At 30.9% G+C, this 23212-nt stretch overlaps 2 protein-coding genes and 1 non-coding gene across 3 annotated transcripts; 1 reads left to right on the top strand and 2 right to left on the bottom strand.

Annotated features, from left to right (window-relative positions):
- The first annotated feature begins 251 nt into the window (after positions 1–251).
- Positions 252–325, top strand: TRNAI-AAU (transfer RNA isoleucine (anticodon AAU)). The gene has a single exon. It is a non-coding gene; the product is annotated as a tRNA-Ile (tRNA).
- A 397-nt stretch (positions 326–722) lies between these two features.
- LOC129881489 (wall-associated receptor kinase-like 20) lies at positions 723–4741 on the bottom strand. The gene is made up of 3 exons (XM_055955684.1): positions 3946–4741; positions 2738–2774; positions 723–1877 (listed from the first exon to the last, which is right to left on the bottom strand). Exons 1-3 carry the CDS (start codon positions 4739–4741, stop codon positions 788–790), a joined length of 1923 nt encoding a protein of 640 aa, XP_055811659.1. The 3' UTR covers positions 723–787.
- A 3930-nt stretch (positions 4742–8671) lies between these two features.
- LOC129881490 (uncharacterized) lies at positions 8672–9302 on the bottom strand. Its single transcript, XM_055955685.1, has one exon. It carries the CDS (start codon positions 9222–9224, stop codon positions 8904–8906), a length of 321 nt encoding a protein of 106 aa, XP_055811660.1. The 5' UTR covers positions 9225–9302; the 3' UTR covers positions 8672–8903.
- Between the last annotated feature and the right edge of the window lie 13910 nt (positions 9303–23212).

The raw sequence follows: 23212 nt of genomic DNA, 5'->3' as shown, positions 1-23212 counted from the left end.
ATAATTGTTCCATCAATGAAGAAATGTGAGGTTTCTTTTCTTTAAGAATAGCACAAGTCTTCAGTGCATAATATATTGAGAAAATAACTGATAGAACTTTCAAATTATCATATTATTGAACTTCTGGACTACTTATTTTTAAATAAGAGATTTCAAGTTTCCTTTTTATAGGCTCTTCTTTATGTCAGGTGAAAAATCGTTTGAGGACACAAATTGGTTTTATTGATAGATAATTGATATTTACACAAAGCGGCCCATTAGCTCAGTTGGTTAGAGCGTCGTGCTAATAACGCGAAGGTCGCAGGTTCGAGACCTGCATGGGCCATTTTATGTTTTGATTTTTAAAAATCTTTTTGTCTAAATATCTCACCCCTTCTTTGATTTTAACAATTAATAAACTCATCGTTCTTTGAGTCTTTTATTAAAACCTGCACTGGGTAACTTAAACATGTGATATTTTTTATAATTATAGTATTTAGATCACCTTTCAAGTAAAATTTATTTATGTTATGAAGTATTTGCTAACTTTCACTAACATAATTACTGGATATCTCTGTCCATCAAAATTTAGATAGATGATAATAAATCACCTAGTAATCTTGTCTTTCCCGGACTTCAAACCTGATAACTCATGATAGAAGGAAAGGAAAAACCTTGCAAATACGTAAAAAAAAAATAAAAAAATAATAATGAAGGCATCTAATTTATAACTAAGTAATCATCTTGGAACAAAATCAAAGATGACACCATGTTCTATTAATTAAACCAAAATATAACAACAATCCATCTAGCTTTTAGAAGCCTGGCCAGTAACAATACCAATAACATACTCAAGTTCATCAGCCACTTCTTTCATTGATGGCCTATTTTGCCTCCTTTCATCTAAACAAGCTGCTGCTAAGTTCCCTACAGCCTTAATTGTTTCAATTTCCACTTTACTTGCCCCTTCTTTAATAAAAGTGTCAATTACATCCATCAATTTCTCTCCATCCATGATCCTCTTCATGTACACAACCAAATTAACATTTTCCTCGTCTCGATTAAAATCAATCGCCTTTTTAGACGTCAAAAGTTCTAAAAGCACGACTCCAAAGCTATAAACGTCGCTTCTATCTGTCAGTTGAAGGTTTAGATAGTATTCTGGATCTAGGTACCCCAACGTGCCCTGAGCTGATGTGTTGATATGAGTGTTCTCACTTTCGCTCAGCTCGACTAATCTCGATAGTCCAAAGTCAGAAACCTTAGCATCGAGCTTATCGTCTAGTAAAATGTTGCTCGACTTGACATCGCGATGGTAAATAGGCGGAACGGCCGATGAGTGAAGGTACGCGAGTCCATTTGCGGTTTGCTGAGCGATCACGAGACGCCTCAACCAACTAAGTGGGGCCCACTCGCGGAGACGGAACCCGTGGAGGTGATCGAAAAGCGTCCCGTTGGAAACATACTCGTAAATTAAAAGAGGCAACTCGAGCTCGACACAACAACCGAGTAATCTCACTAGACCACGATGGTTCACTTGGCACAGGATTCGAACTTCGTTAAGGACTTGTAACGTGCCCTTAGCGTTACCGGGCTTCGCCCTTTTTACAGCAACTATAGTACCATCATCTAAATTACCTTTAAAAACTTCACCAAATCCACCAGAACCTAAAAGATTTTCTTTGGCAAAATTGTTGGTTGATTTTTTGATTTCTTTTCCAGAGAAAACTTTAGCTGATTTTCCACTTGTATTTGCACTTAATATTTCTTCTCTTTCTTTAACAAGTAACCTTATAGTTCTTCTTTTTATTAGGTAACGTCTGTGGACTAGAAATCCACCTAACAGCATGAGAAGAACTGATATAACAGCAACTGAAAATGAAACAAAAAAGATATATAGAACATGTTAGCATTAATTATACAGTAATTTTTTATTCAAATTTTGTAATTGTTTTTGCTCGTATTCTCAATTGCTCATTAGGTAAATAAGTTAACCACTTTAAATATTTCACCTCCTTTAATTATATGTATTAGCCTCAATAAGCTATAAAACCTCAAGCGTGTTCCAATTCAGGCTTATGTGTATAATTAAAGGAAATGACGTATTTTATATACTTAAATTAACTACTCCCTCCGTTCCTTTTTACTTGTCAAATTTTGACTTGGCTCACATATTAAGAAAACAATGATTGATATAGTAAGTTTACCATTTTGCTCCTATTAATTAATAGCGTTTTAAACATATTTATTCACTATATTTTTCAAAGATATTAACTCAATGTTAACAAATTGAGGGTATAATAAGAAGAAAAAAAATGTATCTTTTCTTGATTTGTCAAAATTGACAAGTAAAAAGAAAAATCAAATTAAGAAAATGTTTGATAAATAAATAGAAACAGAGAGAGTATCTAATAGGTGCTTGGGAACACGCACAAAACTCTTTTTTCCAAAATTTGATATACAAAATGTATAATAAGAACATGTTAACATGTATTTTGATGATCATTTAGAACAACTTATATTTCAAATGTCTACAAGTTGGAAAATATAGTTCAGATCATTTATGGGGGTGATTTAATACTTTCTTGATTTTTATTTTTATTTTTATTTTTAAAAGAGTCACTTTTTAGACAAAATTTTTAAAACTAAAAAATCACTTATTAAGGAGTAGAGAGTAATTAGGCAAGTGTTTGCAGTAGATAAAAATAAGAAAATAAAAAAAATATTAAAAAAAGAACCTGCAATAAGAGGCGCTTTGTTCCTTCGAATTTTGCAAGCTGTACCATGTCGACACTCTGCGTAAATTAAGAAACAAAAATTAGTCAAATTAGTTTATAAATTATTTTTAAAATTTTTTAATCTATATATTTGACAAATTCTTAAATTGTTTATTAGTTAAAATCATTCAAAAGTTGATCACATTCAACTGCGTAAATATGCTTATTATTTTATACATAAATTTTATTTTTATTATTAAATATTATTTGATAATATTTATACCTTATATTAATAATTAGGAGTGATATAGTAAAATAATCATTTTATTTTTTATTAACATGGACGAGTAAACATATAGAAACAGAGGAAATATTGTTTAACTTATATATGCCATAATTTTTTTCTTTAGAAAAAGCTAAAGAACATAAATTAATAAACAACTAATTATTTTTTTTCATTTTGAAATCCAAATATATATATGTGGTCCAGTTGAGAAATTTGTTTTGCTTCGAAGATTTCAATGCAATTTATATTAATCTACGTTGTGTAACGGGTAGTCCAGAATATATGGAACTATAATTAATTATATGATTTTATAAATCTAGACTAGAATCCTCAAACTTCGATTTTCACAAAGAAGACAAAAATCTAGACATAATTTCTGCTTTAGTTTCAAAAAACATTTCACATTATAGTCTTACTTCCTTGTTCATTTTTACTTGTTAAATTTGATATTTATTATTACATCTTGAAAAATGAATAAGTAATTAATTCTAAGAATAAAACATAAAAAAAATAATTATCTTTTTTTGATATATTAAAAGTGACAAGTAAAATTGAAAATTTATTTTTGAAATAGTGGACGACAAGTAAAAGTGAAAGAATATTTTTGAAACTACAGAATTTTAAACTTCATAATTTATTCTTATAAAGTTGATTTATAATTACACAAATACTTATGTTTTATTTTAATTTAGATCACAAGCTAATTAAGTTTCAAGAAAAATATTATTTCTTTATTAAATTTCTTGTCTAATTTTCATTTTTATTTGTCACTTTTAGCATATGAAAAAAAGATCATCATTTTTCCCTCATATTTTACTCTTAACATTAATTATCTATTCCTCAAATTATTTTTTATGACATAACACTAAACATCAATTAATAGTGATTATGTAGTAAAATATTAATGTCATTCATTGTTCTTAATAAGTAACTCAGATTCAAATATGACATGCTAATACTTACTTTGACAATATCCTTGTGCATCCCAATAGTGTCCAGACTTGCAAAAACACCTCTTTTTTCCATCATTTTTAGGATCAACCAAACACCTAGAATATTGTAACACATCACAATCCACTTGTTTCTTACAAATAGGTGGATCTGGAATTTGCCACATTAATTCAAGCCCAGGTTGTGGCCATTTTTCAATTGGCAAAGAAATATCCAACCCAACAAAACTTTGATATGCCATACACCCTTGTGAATGTACCCTAATCATATACTCATTTTGTGACCCTCCTGTTCTAAATGTACAACACAAACTCTGTTTCCTACAAGTAGCCCACTCCAGATTTTTTTCGACGTAAGGATGACACACACAACTCAATGAACAATTTATCGGTGCTTGTAAGTGCAACATGTAGTCCGTGCAATTTAGTAACAATATCGTGTTGCTAGCCGTGATGTTGAACGGGAGATTCGGGTCGAGTTGGATTCCCTCGGAGCGAAAATCGGATGATAAGCACGTATTAGGGTATGGAATTGGTGGTTTAACGACTATTCGTTGGATTTGTGGGGTGATGGACGTAATAACGTACGATGAATTTTGCATCGTATCGAACCATAGTGTACCAGTATTGCAACGGACTTTGTACGATGGATCGCCACAATTAGGCCCCGTGCTTAACGGGTAAGGCACGGGGTTTTTGCCACAATTGTCACAAATAAGTTTATTCATCGTTGCAACCTTGTATGAAAGTGTATAATTTATCATCGTGACGATAAATGTGATGAGAAGTAATGTTTTTTTTTTGTCCATTGAAGAGCTAGATTGGTAGTGAAAATGGAAGAATTATGTGAAGATATGAAGAGTGAATATTATTGGTGATTCTATGGAGTTTTTATTGATGGGGTATAGGCTAGATTTAACCTCGTACAACTTAATTCACTAGTGGGGAAAAGGGATTTAAGTTTATTTTTTAAAATTTGTTTTAATTTTTTTTATTTATTACTTTTGTGAATATTATCAATGTCTCGAAAACAAGAAGGCCGACATACGTAAAAAGTACACAAGTTTGTTATTTTTTTGTAACAAAACACAGGTCAGAAAGTTGTCGACTTGAAGTAATTTTTGTGTCTAGGTTTTCTACAAACGGGACAACGATTTCTGAGGAAGATTGGAGGATCAAAGAGTGATCATTAACACATACTGCCTCCGTTTCAATTTACATGGCATTGTTTGATTGGTATGAAATTTAATAAATTATATGCACTTTCAGTGTATGAAAATTCATATGCAAATCTTTGTTTGTAGAAGGTAATCTGTTTTATTTTTCAAGATGACAAATGTATATTTTAAGGAGTAAGTGATAGTCATGTGGACTTCTTATTTACACTAACGATGCATATAACGTAAAATCTGTTAAAAATAAAGATTTTTTTTAAAAAAAACTTATGATTTTAAAAAGCCTTAGGCAATTGTGATTATAAATTATTTAATGAAGAATTAAATTAAAATCAAAATTATTTTTAAATATTAAAATATGCCAAGTAAAATTGGAATAAAATGAGTGCTAATTATTTTACTATATTATGGTATACTTGTACATTAGTATATTCTTCAAGACAACATCGATACTTTCACATTGCATGTGATCTACATAATGGGGTGATCTGTTATTCATACATGAACATCAAGAAGTTATCATAACTTCTTTTTTGTTTTGTTTGAGATATTACAAATTAATTAAAATCTGATATCATATGATCATGTCGACAAACTGAAGGATGGGATTAGAATAATCAATGTGAGTGAAATTATTAGAAAACTCAAGATGATTTCCCCCCTTTATAATAGAGAGATATGTTTTTTTTTAATTTTCCAACAACACATACAAAAGACATCTAGTTTGTCGAATCAAAAATTTATTTTCTAGTGATTCAAAATTTGACTTAAAACGATTCGTTTAGTAGCAAGAAAAAGGTGAGGGGAAACCATCTGAACTAGATTTAGATTTTGAATAATAATTAAAATCTTTAAAGGAAGCAACCGGAAATAGAAAGTCAAACTAAAATAACTTTTAAGTCAAAAAATAAAATAAAAATAGGGAGAATTCTACTTTTGGTTTTTAATTTTTAAAAGTAATTTTAATTCATTTTAAGTTATTTTTAATTAAGTCAAATACTCTGAAAAGCTAAAAGTGACTTAAAAGTAGATTTGACCAACTTTTAAGCTAATCCAAACAGACTCTAATATTTCTTTCACCTCAACTTATTTATCGTATGTTTCTTTTATATGATACGAAAACTTAGCGCTGATATACTATTTTTGTTCAACAACAAAAAGTAACGCAGCAATAAGCCCAATCATTATATCGTTGTTGCCAAACGAAAATGAGTTCCTTACGTAATATTTGAGATGTTTTTTAAAGGTGATATATTACGTACTTTTTATATAGGTAGAAATTAGGATTTAGGGTAAAATGCCTTCAAGATTCCTAACTGAAATTAAACACGTCTTGTATAATCCCATAAAATTTTGATGTCTACAGAAACATTGCAAACTTTTCTCATATTTCTTAATCTTCTTACCTAATTTTGTTCAACAACAAAAAGTAACCCAGCAAAAGCCCAATCATTTATCGTTGTTGCCAAACGAAAACAAGTTCCTTACGTAATATTTGAGATGCTTCTTAAAGGGGATATATTACGTACCTTTTATATAGGCAGAAATTAGGATTTAGGGTAAAATGCCTTCAAGATTCCTAACTGAAATTGAACACGTCTTGTATAGTCCCATAAAATTTCGATGTCTACAGAAACATTGCAAAGTTTCTCATATTTCTTAATCTTTTTACCTAATCAAACTACATCATATAAATTGAACCGAACTCCAAATTCAGAATACTGATCTCAATTCTTTTTTTTTGTTATAAAAGAAATAGAGATTAATATTGATAGCGAAAAACGAGTATATACGTGCCACATGTGTGTATACAAGTTTTATAAAATAACATCAAATATTGAATATTGGTTAGTTGAAATGTAGCTTTTCATAACTTGGCCTATTTTGCCTCCTTTCATCTAAACAAGCTGCAGCTAAGTTCCCTACCGCCTGAATCGTCCCAATTTCCACTTTACTTGCCCCTTCTTTAATAAAAATATCAATTACATCCAACTATTTCTTCCCATCCATGATCCTCTTCATGTACACAACAAAATTCACATTTTTCTTGTCTCAATTAAAATTGATCCTTCGTGGTACTGGACTATATTTCCGTCATTTTCGGAAAGTGCACGGACGGATTTAGGAAGGGCCTGCTGTATTTGTGTACAAACTAAAGTTTTATCTTTTTAGATGTCAAAAGTTCTAAAAACACGACTTCAAAACTATAAACGTTGCCCCTGTCTGTTAATTGAAGGTTCAGATAGTATTCTGGATCGAGGTACCCCAATGTGCGATGATGTGTTGCTATGAGTGTTCTCACTTTTGATCAGCTAGGCTAATCTCGATAGTCCAAAGCCGAAAACCTTAGCATTGAGCTTATCATCAAGTAAAATATTGACACTAAAAAAAAAGGAATAGTTTAAATGTGTGTTTACACTTATTCCTCTTTATATCACCCATATAGTAGTAATACACTTTGAATTATCACATAATAAGAACACATAAATGTAAGGTCCCATTTGGGTTATCCTTGTACTTACTTGCACTAAAGCTAAAAATCATTAAAAAAGTTATAAAATAAAATGAAACACCTTTTTCCACACTCTTTCCCTTTGTTACTAACATCAAAATTTACAAATTGTACTCACTTTATTTCAGTTTATTTAGCTTACTTTCTTTTTTAATCCATTCAAAAAAGAATATTTTTGATAATTTTTTAATTTTAAATTTCTATATAATACATTTAAAATCATAAAATGTAAAAATATTTTCATATATTATATAAAAATGGCAATAGAACGGGTTAAGATAAATTAAAGTGGGACAAGTCTTGACTTACTAAAATTTTGACCCGCCCTACTTTGTCCTGCCTTGTTTAGCATTTTTCAAAAAAGTTGACTTGCCCCTCCCCACCAAGTCTAACCACATTGCACAGTGTTGGTGTTTTCATCAACAATAGTGATATTGAATTTGCAAAGCTTTGTTTTCCAGTAATCTATTCTATTGCATTAAATTTTTTTGACAACACCCAGAAACTTATGAGTACGAAAAATCAAAAAAAATATTTATTTTCTTAAACTTCTTTAGCTAGAAGCTCACATACGAGACTACAAAGGAAGCAACTCATATGTTGTAGCATGCGGTGTCAAGTAAAAATAAGATAGCAAATTAAAATGAATATTTTTTTGGACAATAATTTATTTATTAATTTAGCTCATTTTAATCGGCTGAAATTCAATCCAAACTACTAATTTATCTCTCGATCATAAATTTTGAAATTGAAACTTGAAATTGAGTTATTAAAATTGTGTTTTGACATGCATTTTACTTGAATTTTTATGAATGAAAGACCAAAAAATCGATTTGAACTAATTTTTGAGAACTTGAAAATATTTGAAAATCAAATTCTCAAAATTTGATCAAATTTTATGATTAAACATATATTTAAAACTGAATTTTAAAAATCTATGACCGAACACTAGCTTAACCTCATATTTAGAATCAAGAACTTAACATATCCAATAATTGAATCAAACAATTAGAGAGAAAAAAATAAAATAAAATAAAATGAATATGTGCTTCTTAACAAAGTGGTTATTAGATCAAACAAACAATACTATTTTACAGTAATATACATTTTTGATTTTTCACATAAGAACACATAAATGTAAGGTCCCTTTTGGGTTATCCTTTACACTTTACTTTCACCAAACTAAAAAAACAATTAAAAAAAATAAAAAACTTTTTTCACACATTTTCAGTTTTCCTTAAATTAAAATACCCACCATGACCTTTTTTCCAAATATTATGTAATTTATCTGTTTACAGCACGAGTAGAAATCCAGTGACACCTCGCCGTCGGTGATCCGCCGGAGATCATTGATCTCTTACCGGCGACAGTTGAAGAAGAAGCTGACGATGAATTCATGGAAAACCCATTATCGGGTGACCCGAATAGCTGTAAATCCGAATTCTCGAACCGACCCGAGCCGCCCGGAAGTCTCATATAAGAACCCAACAACGGCGAATCAGTGTTCATCCATCTTGGTGAACTAGTAGTAATTTGTCCTCCTTGTCTTGTATTATTTTTGTAATCAATTATTGCTCTGTACACAAATGGAATTAATCCTTCCATTTTTTTATTTTTTTTTTGAATTTTGGAAGTTTAATTTATTTATTTTTCGGCTAATTTGGAGTGGAAGAAAAAAAAAAGTGTTTGGTGTTTTGGAGGATTTTGAAAGGGGGAAAGAGGGGTATTTTAAAGGAAGAGGATGGTGACGTGGCGTAGTGGGTTAGAGTCCAGCTGTCAGTGCTTAGCCAAGCTGACAATCAAGCACGATTTAAGGTGAATAATTATTACATGAGACTATTTCTCTAATCCAAGGTTTTTTGTTGAAATTTTGAATATGAAAAAAAAAAAATTTTCCTTCGAATGAAGTTTTACGTAGTGCAAATTTAAAATAATCAAATTCTAATATAATATTGAATATTGAATATTGAATGAAAAAAAAATTAAAAACTGAATAATATGGAAAAATTATGCGATACAACAAAATAAAGTTCTATATTTATTTGAAAGTATAGTAAAATCTTTATAAATACATGTGTTTGAGATCGAAAAAAAATATTCATTTATCGAATTATTGGTTTATTGATAAATACATAAAATATTTATTTATCGATAAATAAATATTTATTATTTTAGAGAGTATTTTGCAGTATGTATCATAACAACAACAACAACAACAACAACCCAGTGAAATCCCACATCGTGGGGTCTGGGGAGGGTAGAGTGTACGCAGACCTGACTCCTACCAATGTAGGACGGCTGTTTCCGAAAGACCCTCGGCTCAATAAAAACATAGAACAAGGTCAGACAAGAATATTAGAGTATCATAAGAAAGAAAAAAATATTTGAATTAAGAATTTCAAAAGTTTAAATCTAGGAAACTAAAAAGTGTAGTTTTTGCATATTTATTATTTAAATCTAGGAAAGCTAAACGAATTTAGTTTTTATGTTAATTATAAAAGAAAAAAGCTAGAAATAGTTATTGGTCTAGTATTATTGACTGATTACAACAACAACCTAGTGAAATCCTACAACGTGGGGTCTTGGGAGGGTAAAGTATACGCAGACCTTACTCCTACCAAGGTAGACGACTGTTTTCGAGAGACCCTCGACTCAATAGAAGCATAAAAAGAGGTCAAATAAGGCTAAGAAGTTCAAAGCGATATGAGAAAGCAAATAACGAAAGCGACACAGATAAAATAGAGTAATCAAAGTACAGAAAGTAATAGATAATAACAGAAATCAGAGCACAAGAAATTATAGTGCGCTAATGTGTCTACTAATACAGAGAATAACGAGACTATGTACTAGCCTTCTACCCTAATATGAGTCCTCCACACCCTCCTATCTAAGTTCATGTCCTCGGTAAGCTGTAACTGCGCCATACCCTGTCTAACCACCTCTCCCCAATATTTCTTCGGCCTACCCAACCTCTTCTGAAACATCCAGGTCCAACCTCTCACATCTCCGCACTGTGGCATCTGTGTCTCTCCTCTTCACATGCCCAAACCATCTTAGTCGCATTTCCCGCATCTTGTCTTCCACTGAGGTCACTCCTATATTATCCCGAATAGCCTCATTTCTAATCCTGTCACTCCTGGTATGCCCACACATTCATCTCAACATTCTCATCTCGGCAACTTTCATCTTTTGAACGTGAGAGACCTTAACTGACCAACACTTCGCCCCATATAACATAACCGGTCTAACTACCACTTTGTAGAACTTTCCCTTTAAGTTATGGTGGCACCTTCTTGTCAAATAGCATACCGAAAGGGAGCCTCCATTTCATCCACCCTGCCCCAATACGATGTGCGACATCATCATCAATCTTTCCGTTGCCTTGCATGATAGACCCAAGGTACTTGAAACTACTTATTTTTTGGATGGCCTGATCACCAAGCCTAACTTTCGCGCCAATATCCTGAGGTGTCTCACTGAACTTGCACTCTAACTACACTGTCTTGGTCCTACTCAGCTTTAACCCTTTAGAATCCAAGGTATGTTTCCAATCTTCCAGCTTAGCGTTAACTCCGCTACGAGTCTCATTGATCAGGACTATGTCGTCCACGAAAAGCATACACCATGGCACCTCACCTTGAACTTGTCGCGTCAATCCTTCCCCTGGTTTGGCACCCTCATACATGTCCTTGATCACCCTAATGTACGCCACAGGTACACCTTCAACCTCCAAACATCTTCATAGTATCTCTAGTGAAACTTTATCGTAAGCCTTTTCTAGGTCGATGAATACCATATTCAAGTCTCTCTTCCTCTCTCTATACTGCTCCACCAGTCTCCTCATAAGATGGATGGCTTCTGTAGTTGAGCATCTCAACCTAAATACGAACTGATCTCTAAAATAGACACGTCTCTCCTCACCCTCATCTCCACCATTTTTTTCCATATTTTCATAGTATGGCTTAGAAGTTTGATACCTTTATAGTTGTTGCGGCTCTGGATATCCCCTTTGATTTTTTATAAAGGGATCATTATGCTTGACCTCCATTTTTTGGGCATAGTTGTCCTACCGAGCCACTCCAAACCTACCGAGCTCGCGCTCTTTCAAAATTCTCCTAGAATCTCATCAAGTCCGGTTGCTCTTCTCCAACGCATCCTACACACATCACCCTTAGCCTCTTCAATCGTAATACTCCTGCAATATCCAAAATCGTGATGCCTCCTTGTATGTTCCAAATCTCCCAACATAATTTCTCTGTCCCCTTCTTCATTCAAAAGTTTATGGAAGTATGACTGCTATCTCTATTTAATGAGGGTCTCCTCTACCAATACTTTTTCATTCTCGTCCTTTATTCACTTCACTTGATCCACATCGCGTGCCCTTCTCTCCCTCGCCCTAGATAGCCTGATAAATTTCCTATCCCCATTTTTCTCTTCTAGTTCATCATAAAGACGTTCAAAAGCTGTTGTTTTTTCCGTCGAAACCATCGATTTTGCCTCCTTCCTCGCTATGTTATAAAGTTTTCTATTCGTCCACTTCTCCACCTCATCTTTTCTTTCTATCAGCTTCACATACGCCATTTTTTTTGCTTCCACCTTCCCTTGCACTTCTCCATTTCACCATCAGTCCCCTCGATGCCGACCACGACCACATGTCGAGACTCTCAACACTTCCCTTGCTACAACCCTAATACAACTAGCCGTGTTATCCCACATACTGTTCGCATCCCCACTACTATCCCAGGATTCCATATCCTTCAATTTCTCTCCCATCTCCAGGACACTAGCCGTGGTCAAACTTCCCATCTGATCCTAGGTCGTTTATCCCCGACCCTCTTTTTTCTCGTCATCTTGATCCCTAAATCCATCACAAAGAGCTTATGTCGGATCGTAAGGTTGTCGATCGGAATAAACTTCCAATCTTTGCACAGACCTTTATCATCCTTCCTAAGGAGTAAAAAGTCTATCTGAGTCTTAGCTACCGAACTACAGAAGATTACCAAGTGATCCTCCTTCTTTGAAAAACTCGAATTGGCTATCACCAACCGAAAAGCTCTTGCGAAATCTAAATGTGAAACTCCTCCTCCATTTTTATCCCTGAAGCTAAAGCCTCCATGCACATCATTATACCTTCCCGAAATAGACCCATGTGCCCATTGAAATCCCCTCCCATGAAAATCTTCTCAGTAGGCAATATGTCTCCCACTAACTCGTCAAATCCTCCCAAAAGCGCCTCTTATCCTCCTCGCCTAAGCCCACTTGCGATGCATAAGCACTAATAATGTTCAACGTGATCCCTTCAACGACAACCTTAATCAGCATCATCCTATCAGTGACTCTCCTAACCTCCACCACCTGATCCCTCAAACCATTGTCTACTAAAATGCCTACCCCATTCCTATACTTCGATCTACCAGAGAACCAAAGCTTATACCTTTCTACCTCCTTAGCTTTAGAACCTACCCATTTGGTCTCTTGGACAAAAGCTATATTAATCTTCCTCTTCTTTAGAATCTTAATTAGCTCTATGGATTTTCCCGTTAACGTTCCAATGTTCCAAGAACCTACTCTCAGTTTAGACACTCCTTTAACCCACTTATCCCTCCCTACCCTCGTCCCCGTCCTTGAGAAAGAATATGACCCTAGTCTACCATTACTATCCAAAGCCACGAAAATGCGTATGAACTAATAAATTATTCAAAGGTCTAAAGTCAGCAAAATGTAACTACAACTGTATGATCAAAGAATAGATATGAAAATCGGAGGTACCAACTTCAGTTGAAATGAACCTGCTTGCCTCCGGAAAACACTGTTTACGTCGAAGTTACTGTTCACGTTGGAATTACTGTTCACACCAGCTTGCCAAGATGCTTTCACAACGACCTTTTGGATTGTGTGGGTAGCAGATCTTGGATTGAACGAATCTTTGGGCCAATGGCTATGCCAATCATAGTTGTGCAGGGATTCAGTGAAATGGCTATGGCCAATCACAGTTGCTACAAGTTCTCGATCGAGAAATTCTTGATGTATTCTAGTAATTATTACTTTATATTTTTTGGGGGCCTTTAATACTATATTTTAAATTACTATCTAATGTATTTAGCGAGAATATTACTTTAATATAACTGGTCCAAGTCGGGACCAGAGAAAAATATTCATTTAGCGAGATTATTACTTTATCGAATATTACTTTATCAAGATTTTACTATAATATTAAGTTAAAAAAATAAAAATTTGAGCTTCTATATAGATATATACACGTGAATAGATTAATTATTCAGACGTATACAATTGGGTAGAAATATTGTATATTTGTGGATATATTTATTAAGCGCGTGAATAATATAAAGATAATTATATACGTGCGAATATACTTTTTATGTATGCCTCAATAAAGTATATTTTACTATATTATGCAGGGAATTAAATAAATCTTATAATTGTTTTTTTTAAATCTAAATGTTATTTAGGTAAATTTCTCAATAATTATTCACAAAACACACTTCATTTAAACTCTCTCTCACTTTTATTATTACCATTTTCCTCTATCACTATGTTACTTTTATTAGTATAAGATTATCAACTCTCAACCATTATAATCGATATATTATATTTATTGCAATGTGCATATAACAGCAATGCACAGCCTGAATTTAAACTATTTTCTCAGTTTCTGTTATTTAGTTATCAATGTGTCAGATAGCTAATTAGCTATACATTTTAAAGAGTGTGAGTTGTGCGTGTGCATTCAGTTAGCTAGATTAATTCATGGTTAAAATATCTCAACTATTAATGATCAGTAAATTTGACTATTTTGCAGAATGATGAAAAATCTAGATCTTCTCCCTATTTTCTTTAGTGAGTTATTCGTGTGAATTCAAATAAATTAAATCAATAAAATATTTACTAAATAATATTAGCAAAAATATATATAAAAGAAAAAAAAAAAGGAGAAAGAGACTTCCAAGTAATAAAACTTTGAATAAAATTCTTCAAATGAAAGCTACCTTCAAACTAAATATCTTATCGCAAACTTTAATTATGTTGTAATCGTAGACTATACTATTTTTAAATTATTACCAGGGTATTTAAGTAGTTTAATTACGTGAGGACACCCTTAATAACTAACGTAAATTATCTTATTTTATACTAATTAAGTAGGACCTACTTTCAATCGATATCATCACTAATAATTGACATCTTTAATATAAGTCATACCTCACTAAAATAAATCGTGTAAGGCACATAGTATAATATTTCCGATCTATCACTTCTCACCAAATCTCACTTTATTATTCCTCTTACCACTTTTTTATAAGAGTTTTATAATTAATATATCAATGTAATTTCATAAATAAAGTATAAAAAAATTGGTGTATATCTGGGTCAGAGCTAAATAGGCTAAGGAGAAATTTTCTTCAGCGAAAAATTATACTGTTTATATATAGTTAAAACTATTTTATATGAATATAGTAGATATTGAACCTCATATGACTTTTTAGTGTCTTTACTTCTTCATATTTAAAAAATCTTAGTGAAAATTTTAAATCAACAATGATGTGTATGTAATCTTAGTTTATGATAGATTCTCGATTCAAATAATTAAAGCATACTAAAAATCAAGTATGTAAAATAAATACAATAATAAAATAAAATAAAAATGCATACGCAAATAATGAAGAAGAAAATAATAGTAACAATAATTTATAAGATAAACCTAAATTACTGCTAATATAATAACTAAACCTCATCGAAATTAATTCCATTATTTTATTAGTCATTAAACTAATAGCCATGACTTGTTTTACTCGCTTCCAACTTCCGTTGGCCTGTAATAATATTATTATTATTTATGTGGTAGTTATCATTCTAGCTTACAATAAATAATCTTCTCAACTTTTTTTTAAAAAAGTGTAGAAAATAGTGTTTTTTGGGTCACTTTGACTATACGTTTAAAAATAATTATTGTTGTCTAATTTTAAGTTTTATAAGTAAAATTTCAAGATTATGTTACGAAAAAGCTTCACATATGAAATTTGAAAACAATATTTATTTAAATCACAGGGGTTGAAAGTGGTTGTATATTTAGAAATTTAACTCAATAAAAAATTATTTTATCAGTCCCAATTATATAAAATACTTTTATTTTTAGTCAATTCAAAAATAAATCACATATTTTCTTGTTTGGTAAAGATTTAAGGACACTAATAATATTTTACCCATTGTTTGGCAAAGCGTCCATAAATGTGTACTTTTTCTATTTAAAAATTCATTTATCTTAAGGATAGTTTTGAAACAAATAAATTTTAGAGTGAAAGAAAATAAATTGTAATTACAAATAAAATTCGAAGAAATATAGTTTTATTGATAAACTTGAGTGTACAAAATATGTTTATTCCTTAATTTTTTTATCCTAAAATTTTTCCGTGATTCGAGGATCGTTAGTGACGTATTTCTCCAATTAGGATAATTTGAACTTGATCTGTATTTCTCCAACTAAGATAATTTGAACTTGATCTCAATGAAAGAATTTGTGGATCTTCTTGAAGTATTTGATAATCAAGAAGAGTTTGTATCTTTATGAATACTCAAGAGTTTATGGGATATTTGAGATGCCTCGTAAAAGGGATATATTACCCTTTATACATGCATAATTAAGTTATGGTTTAAGATAAAGTAGCTTCCAAGAAGTTTAACCGAAAATGAACGTGTCTTTTACCCTTAAAAATTCGATGTCTACAAAAATATTGTAAAGTTTTCTCATATTTTTTTACCTAATCAAACTACATCATATAAATTGAGGGTAATAGAATAATATTTAAATAGAGAAGTATAGAAGAGCAATTCACGATTCACCAAATTTCGTAGATTGTGATACTGATCTCGATTATTTTTTTCGGTTATTAAAAAAAAATAGGAATTAATTTTGATAGTGGAAAACGAGTATATACGTGGCAAATGTGTATACAAGTTCTATAAAATTACATCAAATATTGAATATTGGTTAGTTGAAATGTAGCTTTTCATAACTTGGTGTCAACCATATCTTTATGAAATATTGATATATGGTGATTCTATTGGAAGATTTCATAATTTGATAATACTTGCTACCATTTTCATTAGAGCATATAACAGCTTAACCACAGCTTTCTATGCAATTCTTTTTTTCTTATTTAGGGTTTTTGAGAATGTTATTATTATAGAATCAACAAATGTGGAATAGTAAAATAAAAAGATGATTGTTTGGCTTGAAGAGGAAATTTTCTAGACAAAGAGCTGTCACCTAATGACTCATAGATAGATCCAATTTGACAAATTGGATCTTCTTGATTTAATTAGCTTGTTTTTTTTTTTTCCTTTTTCTTTTTTGTCAAAGATGATGTTTATTTATATAGGGAAAAGGGGCATATATATACTCCTCTTTGTAATTTATAATGGATATATTTCATGGTTAAAAAAAGTTGTATATATACCTCTATAGTCTAACAAATGGTATATATTTACTCTTTTCATTAACATACCCATTTTATTGAATTAAAAAAATTAATATAAAATTAATTTTTTTAATTTCAAAAATTTCACGTGGTCTTAAAAAAATATTTCACTCATTTTTATCCCTCCAAATTAATATCCTTCTTCTGCTCAATCATAAAATGGATTTGGGTTAGTGTAACGATCCATTTGGCCGTTTTGAGTATTAGAGCTTTTTATTTTATAATAAACTTATTCTGTAAATTTTTAATGGGTATTTTGGAATATTCGATAATTACGATTATTTAGTTGAGAGATAACTTTAGATAACTAATTTAATTGATGGACTAAATTAATAATTTAGTTAATACTCTATACCACTTAGCTTGTTTCATATTTATTGAAATAAATTAGAAGTATTTATCACTTTTAATATATAAGAGTTTTAGAAAATAAAAAGAAAAAGAAAAGGGTAAGAGCAGAAGCTTACTGTGGGTTGCAGCGTTGAAACGAGTGCTTCAGGTAATCTCTGCTAGCTCTAGCATTCATGAATGAATATGGATTATAATATATTAATGTTTGTTGCGAAAGAGTGAGAAGGATAGTTGAAGTACCAAAAGAACAATTGAATTGATATACATGCAGTAATAAATTTTGGATTTGGGGCGACAAAATACTTATAGTATATGGGTGTAATAATGAGCCAATTGGATAGTCATGATGTAATAATTATGTGTAGATGATATGTTTAAGATTAGGTTTAGGGTCCTGCATTGCTAGGTTAGGTACTAGTTTCGTATAATTTGGAGTTTATTCTTTTTAGTTATCTTATTTTAATTTAAGTTTTAATATATTGAGATAAGTAATTAAATATTAGGTGTATTGTATTATATGAAAATCATTAGAGTTATGATATTGAAGGAATTGAGGCTTAAACCTAGGCTTTAGTTTTAGGGAATTGATTATAAGTAGGGTGAGTTGTTGGGTATAGGTTAAACATATATATATTATTGGTGTCTAAAAATTCGTTTGCTTACGAATATTGTATGCTTGATAGATTGAAAACGTGAGGCAATGAAGAAAGGAAAGTCATTGGCGAATTAGCTTGCTTGACTTTCGCTTCTTCGGTTGAGGTAGGTTATAGTTTATTCTATATAATAGAGAAACTCTTAATAGTGATTGATAGTCATTGAGTAATATTGTGAAGTTTTCTATACATTTAACTGTTGTGGTTTGGTTGATTGATATGTTGTTGTGAATGGTCTGAAATTCCAAGACCGTGAAATTCATAATCTTGAACTTGCTCTATCAAAGTGATGCCTTGAATAAGGAAGGTTTGATGAAATATTGTTAATGAAGTGGAAAATGATGATAAATAATGAAAAATTAATTATATTATTGAATCGTGTGTCACATTCCTACACAGTACATTTGGATCGGGTGTCAGTTGTCACGTTCCGACACGGTACATTTGGATCGGGTGTCATGTTCCGATACGGTACATTTGAATCAAGTGTCACATTCCGATGGTATATTTGGATCGAGTGTCATGTTCTGATACGGTATATTTGGATCGGGTGTCACATTCTGACACGGTACATTTAGATCGAGTGTTACATTCCAACACAGTATATTTGGATCGAGTGTCACATTCCGACATGGTACATTTGGATCAGGTGTCACGTTCTGACACGATACATTCCGGCACGGTAATATTAAAGGAAAACATATTAAAATGACTTATTACTACCCAATCTCAAATAACTCATTTTTTAAAAGATCGTGGTGTGGAGGACTAAGTCCTCATGTATACTCTTGATATTATTGACTGATTATGTAATTTTTCATTGTGGTCACTTGATATTGATCTTGTTGGTTGCTACTTGTTAAGTGCTATGGTTGATTTCCTGCTATTACCTTATGCATATTGATTTCTATTTCAAGTCGACCGATGATACCTACTCAATACATGTCGCCCTGTACTGACCCCTACTTGTATTTTTCTTTATTTTATTTTGTTGAGTGCATCGAGTGTACCATCGACTTCGACTCGCCCTAGCTCTAGCCAGTCTTCAGTAAATTAGATTGCAGGGTGAGCTATCTTTCTAGCTCGTATTGGATTCTCTCGGTCATGGCATGATGTCCTTAGTTTTCGGACACATTGTGTTATTTGTCTATTCTAGTGTTTGATACTCTTAGACTGAATATTTTGAGATTAAATGTCCTTGATGTGATGACTTTCAGATTTTGAGATTTGATATGTAATAGACCCTAGTGGATTTTTGTTTCTTACATTCATAATTTAAGTTTCCGCATTATTATTGTACCTTTATAAGTTGGGGTTTCTATCGTTGGTTCTCCCACCTAGGAGGTTAAGTGTGGATATCACTTATGACCCATTTTGGATCGCAACAGTTAGATCAGAATAAAAAAGAGATTGAGAATTTTTTAGTTTGAAGGGTTAAAAAAAGGGTAAGGTAACTTTTTGCAGCTACGTGACATGTGGAATTAAAACCAATTTTAGGATTATTTTATTTTAATTCAATAAATATAGGCTGGTTAAAGAAAAGGGTAAATATACATCATTTGCTAAATAACAAAGATAAATATGTACCATTGGTTAGATATATTATTTTTTAGACAAGAAATATATCCGCTCTAAATAACAAAATTAAAGGGGTATATTTATCTCTTTTCCCATTTATATATAAAGATTGAGAAATTTGATTCGTAGTAGCTTCAAGGAATATAATTAATTAATTATTAAATTTCTTGGAAAATGTGCACCTTTTTGCTTTGTGCTATGCACATTTAAAAGTATACACGCTTACATTGTACGTTAATCAAATTTCTTAATCCTAATTAGTGATTTGATTAAGCAAAGATAAGATGAAGTTTCTTAAGGGATTGGGATAAATGTTTTATTAGCCTAGTGCTTAATGAGTAATGACATTCACTTACATCTATCAAGGTTGTATCTGTGTGTTAACATGCCGAAACGTCTAGAAATTGGCAAAATTTAGACATCAATTTTACTTTCTTCGTTTCAAAACGTCTATAAGTAATGTCTATTGGTTAGATTAATTAATCAAAATAAATTAATTCATGTTTATTGAATGAAAACTTGACTTCAAAAAAAAATATTAAACAAGGGTAGAATAGTAAACTTACTTTTAGTTTCTTAATGAACGTAAAAATATAAAATAAGGACATATAAATAAAAACGGAGAAAATATTTTCTTAAGAAGTGTGAAAAAAACCACCACGAATAATTTGAGACCACTATAGTAATAATTTTAACTTCCTCCGAAGTGCATTTCGATGAGTGACATTCTTACGAGGAATGGTTAAGTTGTCGATAAGTAGATGAGAAGTCTCTTTATTTTTTCCAAATAATAATTGTCGACAAATGGATGTGAAGTCTCTTTAATTTTCCAAATCATACATATATATATATATATACAAAAAAGGAGGTGATATAATTTGAACTATTGTTTTTACCTCATTATTACTGTTTCAACTACTTCATCAATGATAATTGATAAATGTTATTTACAAAATAATATATGCTTGACAATATTATTTATACATAAATTTGATAAGAACTAACCCTGAAGAATAATACGAAGATCAATAGAAAAAGAAAGTAAAATATATGTCAAATAAGGATTATGGTTAATTAGAAATTATCAAGCACGCAACTATGAATTAGTTGGACACTTGACGATTTAACGATAACCACTTAATTATCAAAGATAGCTAGAAAGAAAAGATCATTCAAGTAATTAGAGAACAACCAATTAACTATATTAAGAACATTAATCAAGGATAACTTAACACTATGAATCATACTTAATTAAAAGAACAATCTAAAAAGAGAAATAGAAAACTCGTAAGTGATTAGAAGGGCATAAACTTAACTAGACAAAATAAGAACCTAATTAACCAATACATAACAATATTTTTAGTTTACACCAACATGACAATAATTTTTTTCAAAACACAAAATAATTTTTTTTTAAAAAAGAAAAAAATCGGTAAGAAAATGGGTAATAAAATACTGCCCACATTTTTTTGCAATTAAATATATCTTAAACCCTTAAATTTCTCCCCATTAGTTATTTACTTTCGACATTTATCTTAATCATTTATTAATGTTTTCTCTCACATAAACTAAAAAGAAGTATTATAATCAAAATAAATCTCTTTACCTTCTCTAATCTGAAAATCATTTCATGGTAGATGTGAATTATTTATCAATTTTAATTTATCACGACGGAATATGGGATTCAACAGATATGTATTATGATATACGTTTCAATTTCTGATAATGTTATAGTATCTTTTTGGTTATATCTCTTTATTAAGGTTCTTGAATTAACATCATTTGATAAATATAAAAATAACTACCAATTACAAAGTGCAGAAAATTACAAGAAAAGGCAGTTTAAGAGCCTTATGCCAATTTGTATATTACGAGTATTGTTTAAGGTACTAGTTAACTATTATTTAAATTCAAAAACATATTTAATTAGTTGGTGCTTTGTTAGTTTGAATACTGTATATGTAATGATTTAAGTTTTTTTTTAAACAACAGCATACAAATACAAATGGAATACATCAACAATTGACATTTTTTAAAATTATAATTTGGTTGATATTATGAATTTTTAATATTTTTGTAATTTATTTGTAATCACAAATTCATGTATACTTAATTAAAATAGTTAAATTCATGATTTTTAGTTAGTATACTTCTTGGTGTATGTGTTGGCGGATTTAATTTGATATTTTAATCATTATTGGTGAATACATCTTTATGATGGTTAAAAACATGATTTTTTGATGTACGTGTTGGTGGATTCACTAATTTTATAAATAATACCTATGTAGTGATGAGATTGATAAATTTTTTGATTATATTATGATTTATGTGTTTATGATTGGTGTTTTTTTGGATTATATACTAAAGAACAATTTGTGTAAAACAATTTATAGTCATGGTTCATTTTTGGTGTATGTGTTGGTTCATTTTTTGGTGTACTTGTTGGTATATTCAATAATTTTATAAATAATACCTATGTACTACTAATGCTAATAATTATTAAGATTAGGCGGAACCAATCGATTACTCCTTAAAGTTGGCACCAACTTTCACTTAGACACTCTAACTGAGCTTTGTTCATTTTACACACCTCAAGAATGGTCCCGATGTGTCATTTTGACATTTTGTGCTAACTTGGCACATTGTGTGTGCTGCACCCATTTTGAGCGCGTGAAAAGCGTTTTTTTTAATAAAAATTTTTATTTTTATTTTTTTCTTGTTCTTCTTCTTCTCAATTTTCTAGTTACCATTTTTCATCCATGGTGAAATAGATTTGATGATACCAAATATAAAGTGAATTCGAATGTCATGAGATTTTCTCAAGCTTAAACACCTTTTCTTATTTTGTTGCCTTCTTCCTCCTCGAAATAACTTGAAAAACATTGACAAAGATTTTTAAAATTCTCTAAATCATTTAAAGACATCTTCATATAATCAAATTTTTTTAGTAGATTTAGTAACTTATAGATCCACAAATTATTCTTCATGTATTCTGATTCCTTTGTACATACGAGAATTGGTTTTTATTCTTCCACTGCTTAATAATAACTAATTTTTAGAAGTAAAGAAGAAAAAATTGATAAAATAAAATTTTCAAAATAGTTAAATTCTTTTTAAAGTATTTTTGAAGATGATATGGGTAGGGTTGGAGTGGGTGAAGATGAAGATTTGGTGGGGTTGGGGTGGGTGATGTTGGAGAAGGCGACGAGAGGGGTGAGTGGGGCTAGAGAGACGACCGGAAGGGTGGGGGTTAATAGAAGTTATTAATTTTTTTTAATTATTATTTGGATTAAAAATGCCAAATGTGATCAAGTTATTGGCCATTTTTTTCTACTCAAAAGTCATTATTTGAGAATTATTTTTGATATATATATGCCGCGTGTCTTCGTTTAATTCGTCACTTTGACACGGCGAGTGCATTACACACTTTAGATATTTGGGTGATTGTAAAAAAAGTGTCAAAATGCCACATCAAAACCTTACTTGAGGTGTCTAAAATGAACAAAGTCTAGTTAAG

The sequence above is a fragment of the Solanum dulcamara genome, chromosome 3 (genome assembly GCF_947179165.1).
Source record: "Solanum dulcamara chromosome 3, daSolDulc1.2, whole genome shotgun sequence".
NCBI lineage: Eukaryota > Viridiplantae > Streptophyta > Magnoliopsida > Solanales > Solanaceae > Solanum > Solanum dulcamara.
This window is presented reverse-complemented; position numbering and strand designations above follow the sequence as displayed.

Bases quoted from the DNA above. Each gene is read 5' to 3' on its own strand.
- LOC129881489 (XM_055955684.1), bottom strand. From the start codon at position 4,741: ATGGACAAAAAAAAAACATTACTTCTCATCACATTTATCGTCACGATG. The intron at 2,775-3,945 runs GTAAGTATTAGC...TAATTTACGCAG, and splicing joins TGCACAAGGATATTGTCAAA to AGTGTCGACATGGTACAGCT. The intron at 1,878-2,737 runs CAAAGCGCCTCT...CTAACATGTTCT, and splicing joins GCTTGCAAAATTCGAAGGAA to ATATATCTTTTTTGTTTCAT.
- LOC129881490 (XM_055955685.1), bottom strand. From the start codon at position 9,224: ATGGAAGGATTAATTCCATTTGTGTACAGAGCAATAATTGATTACAAA.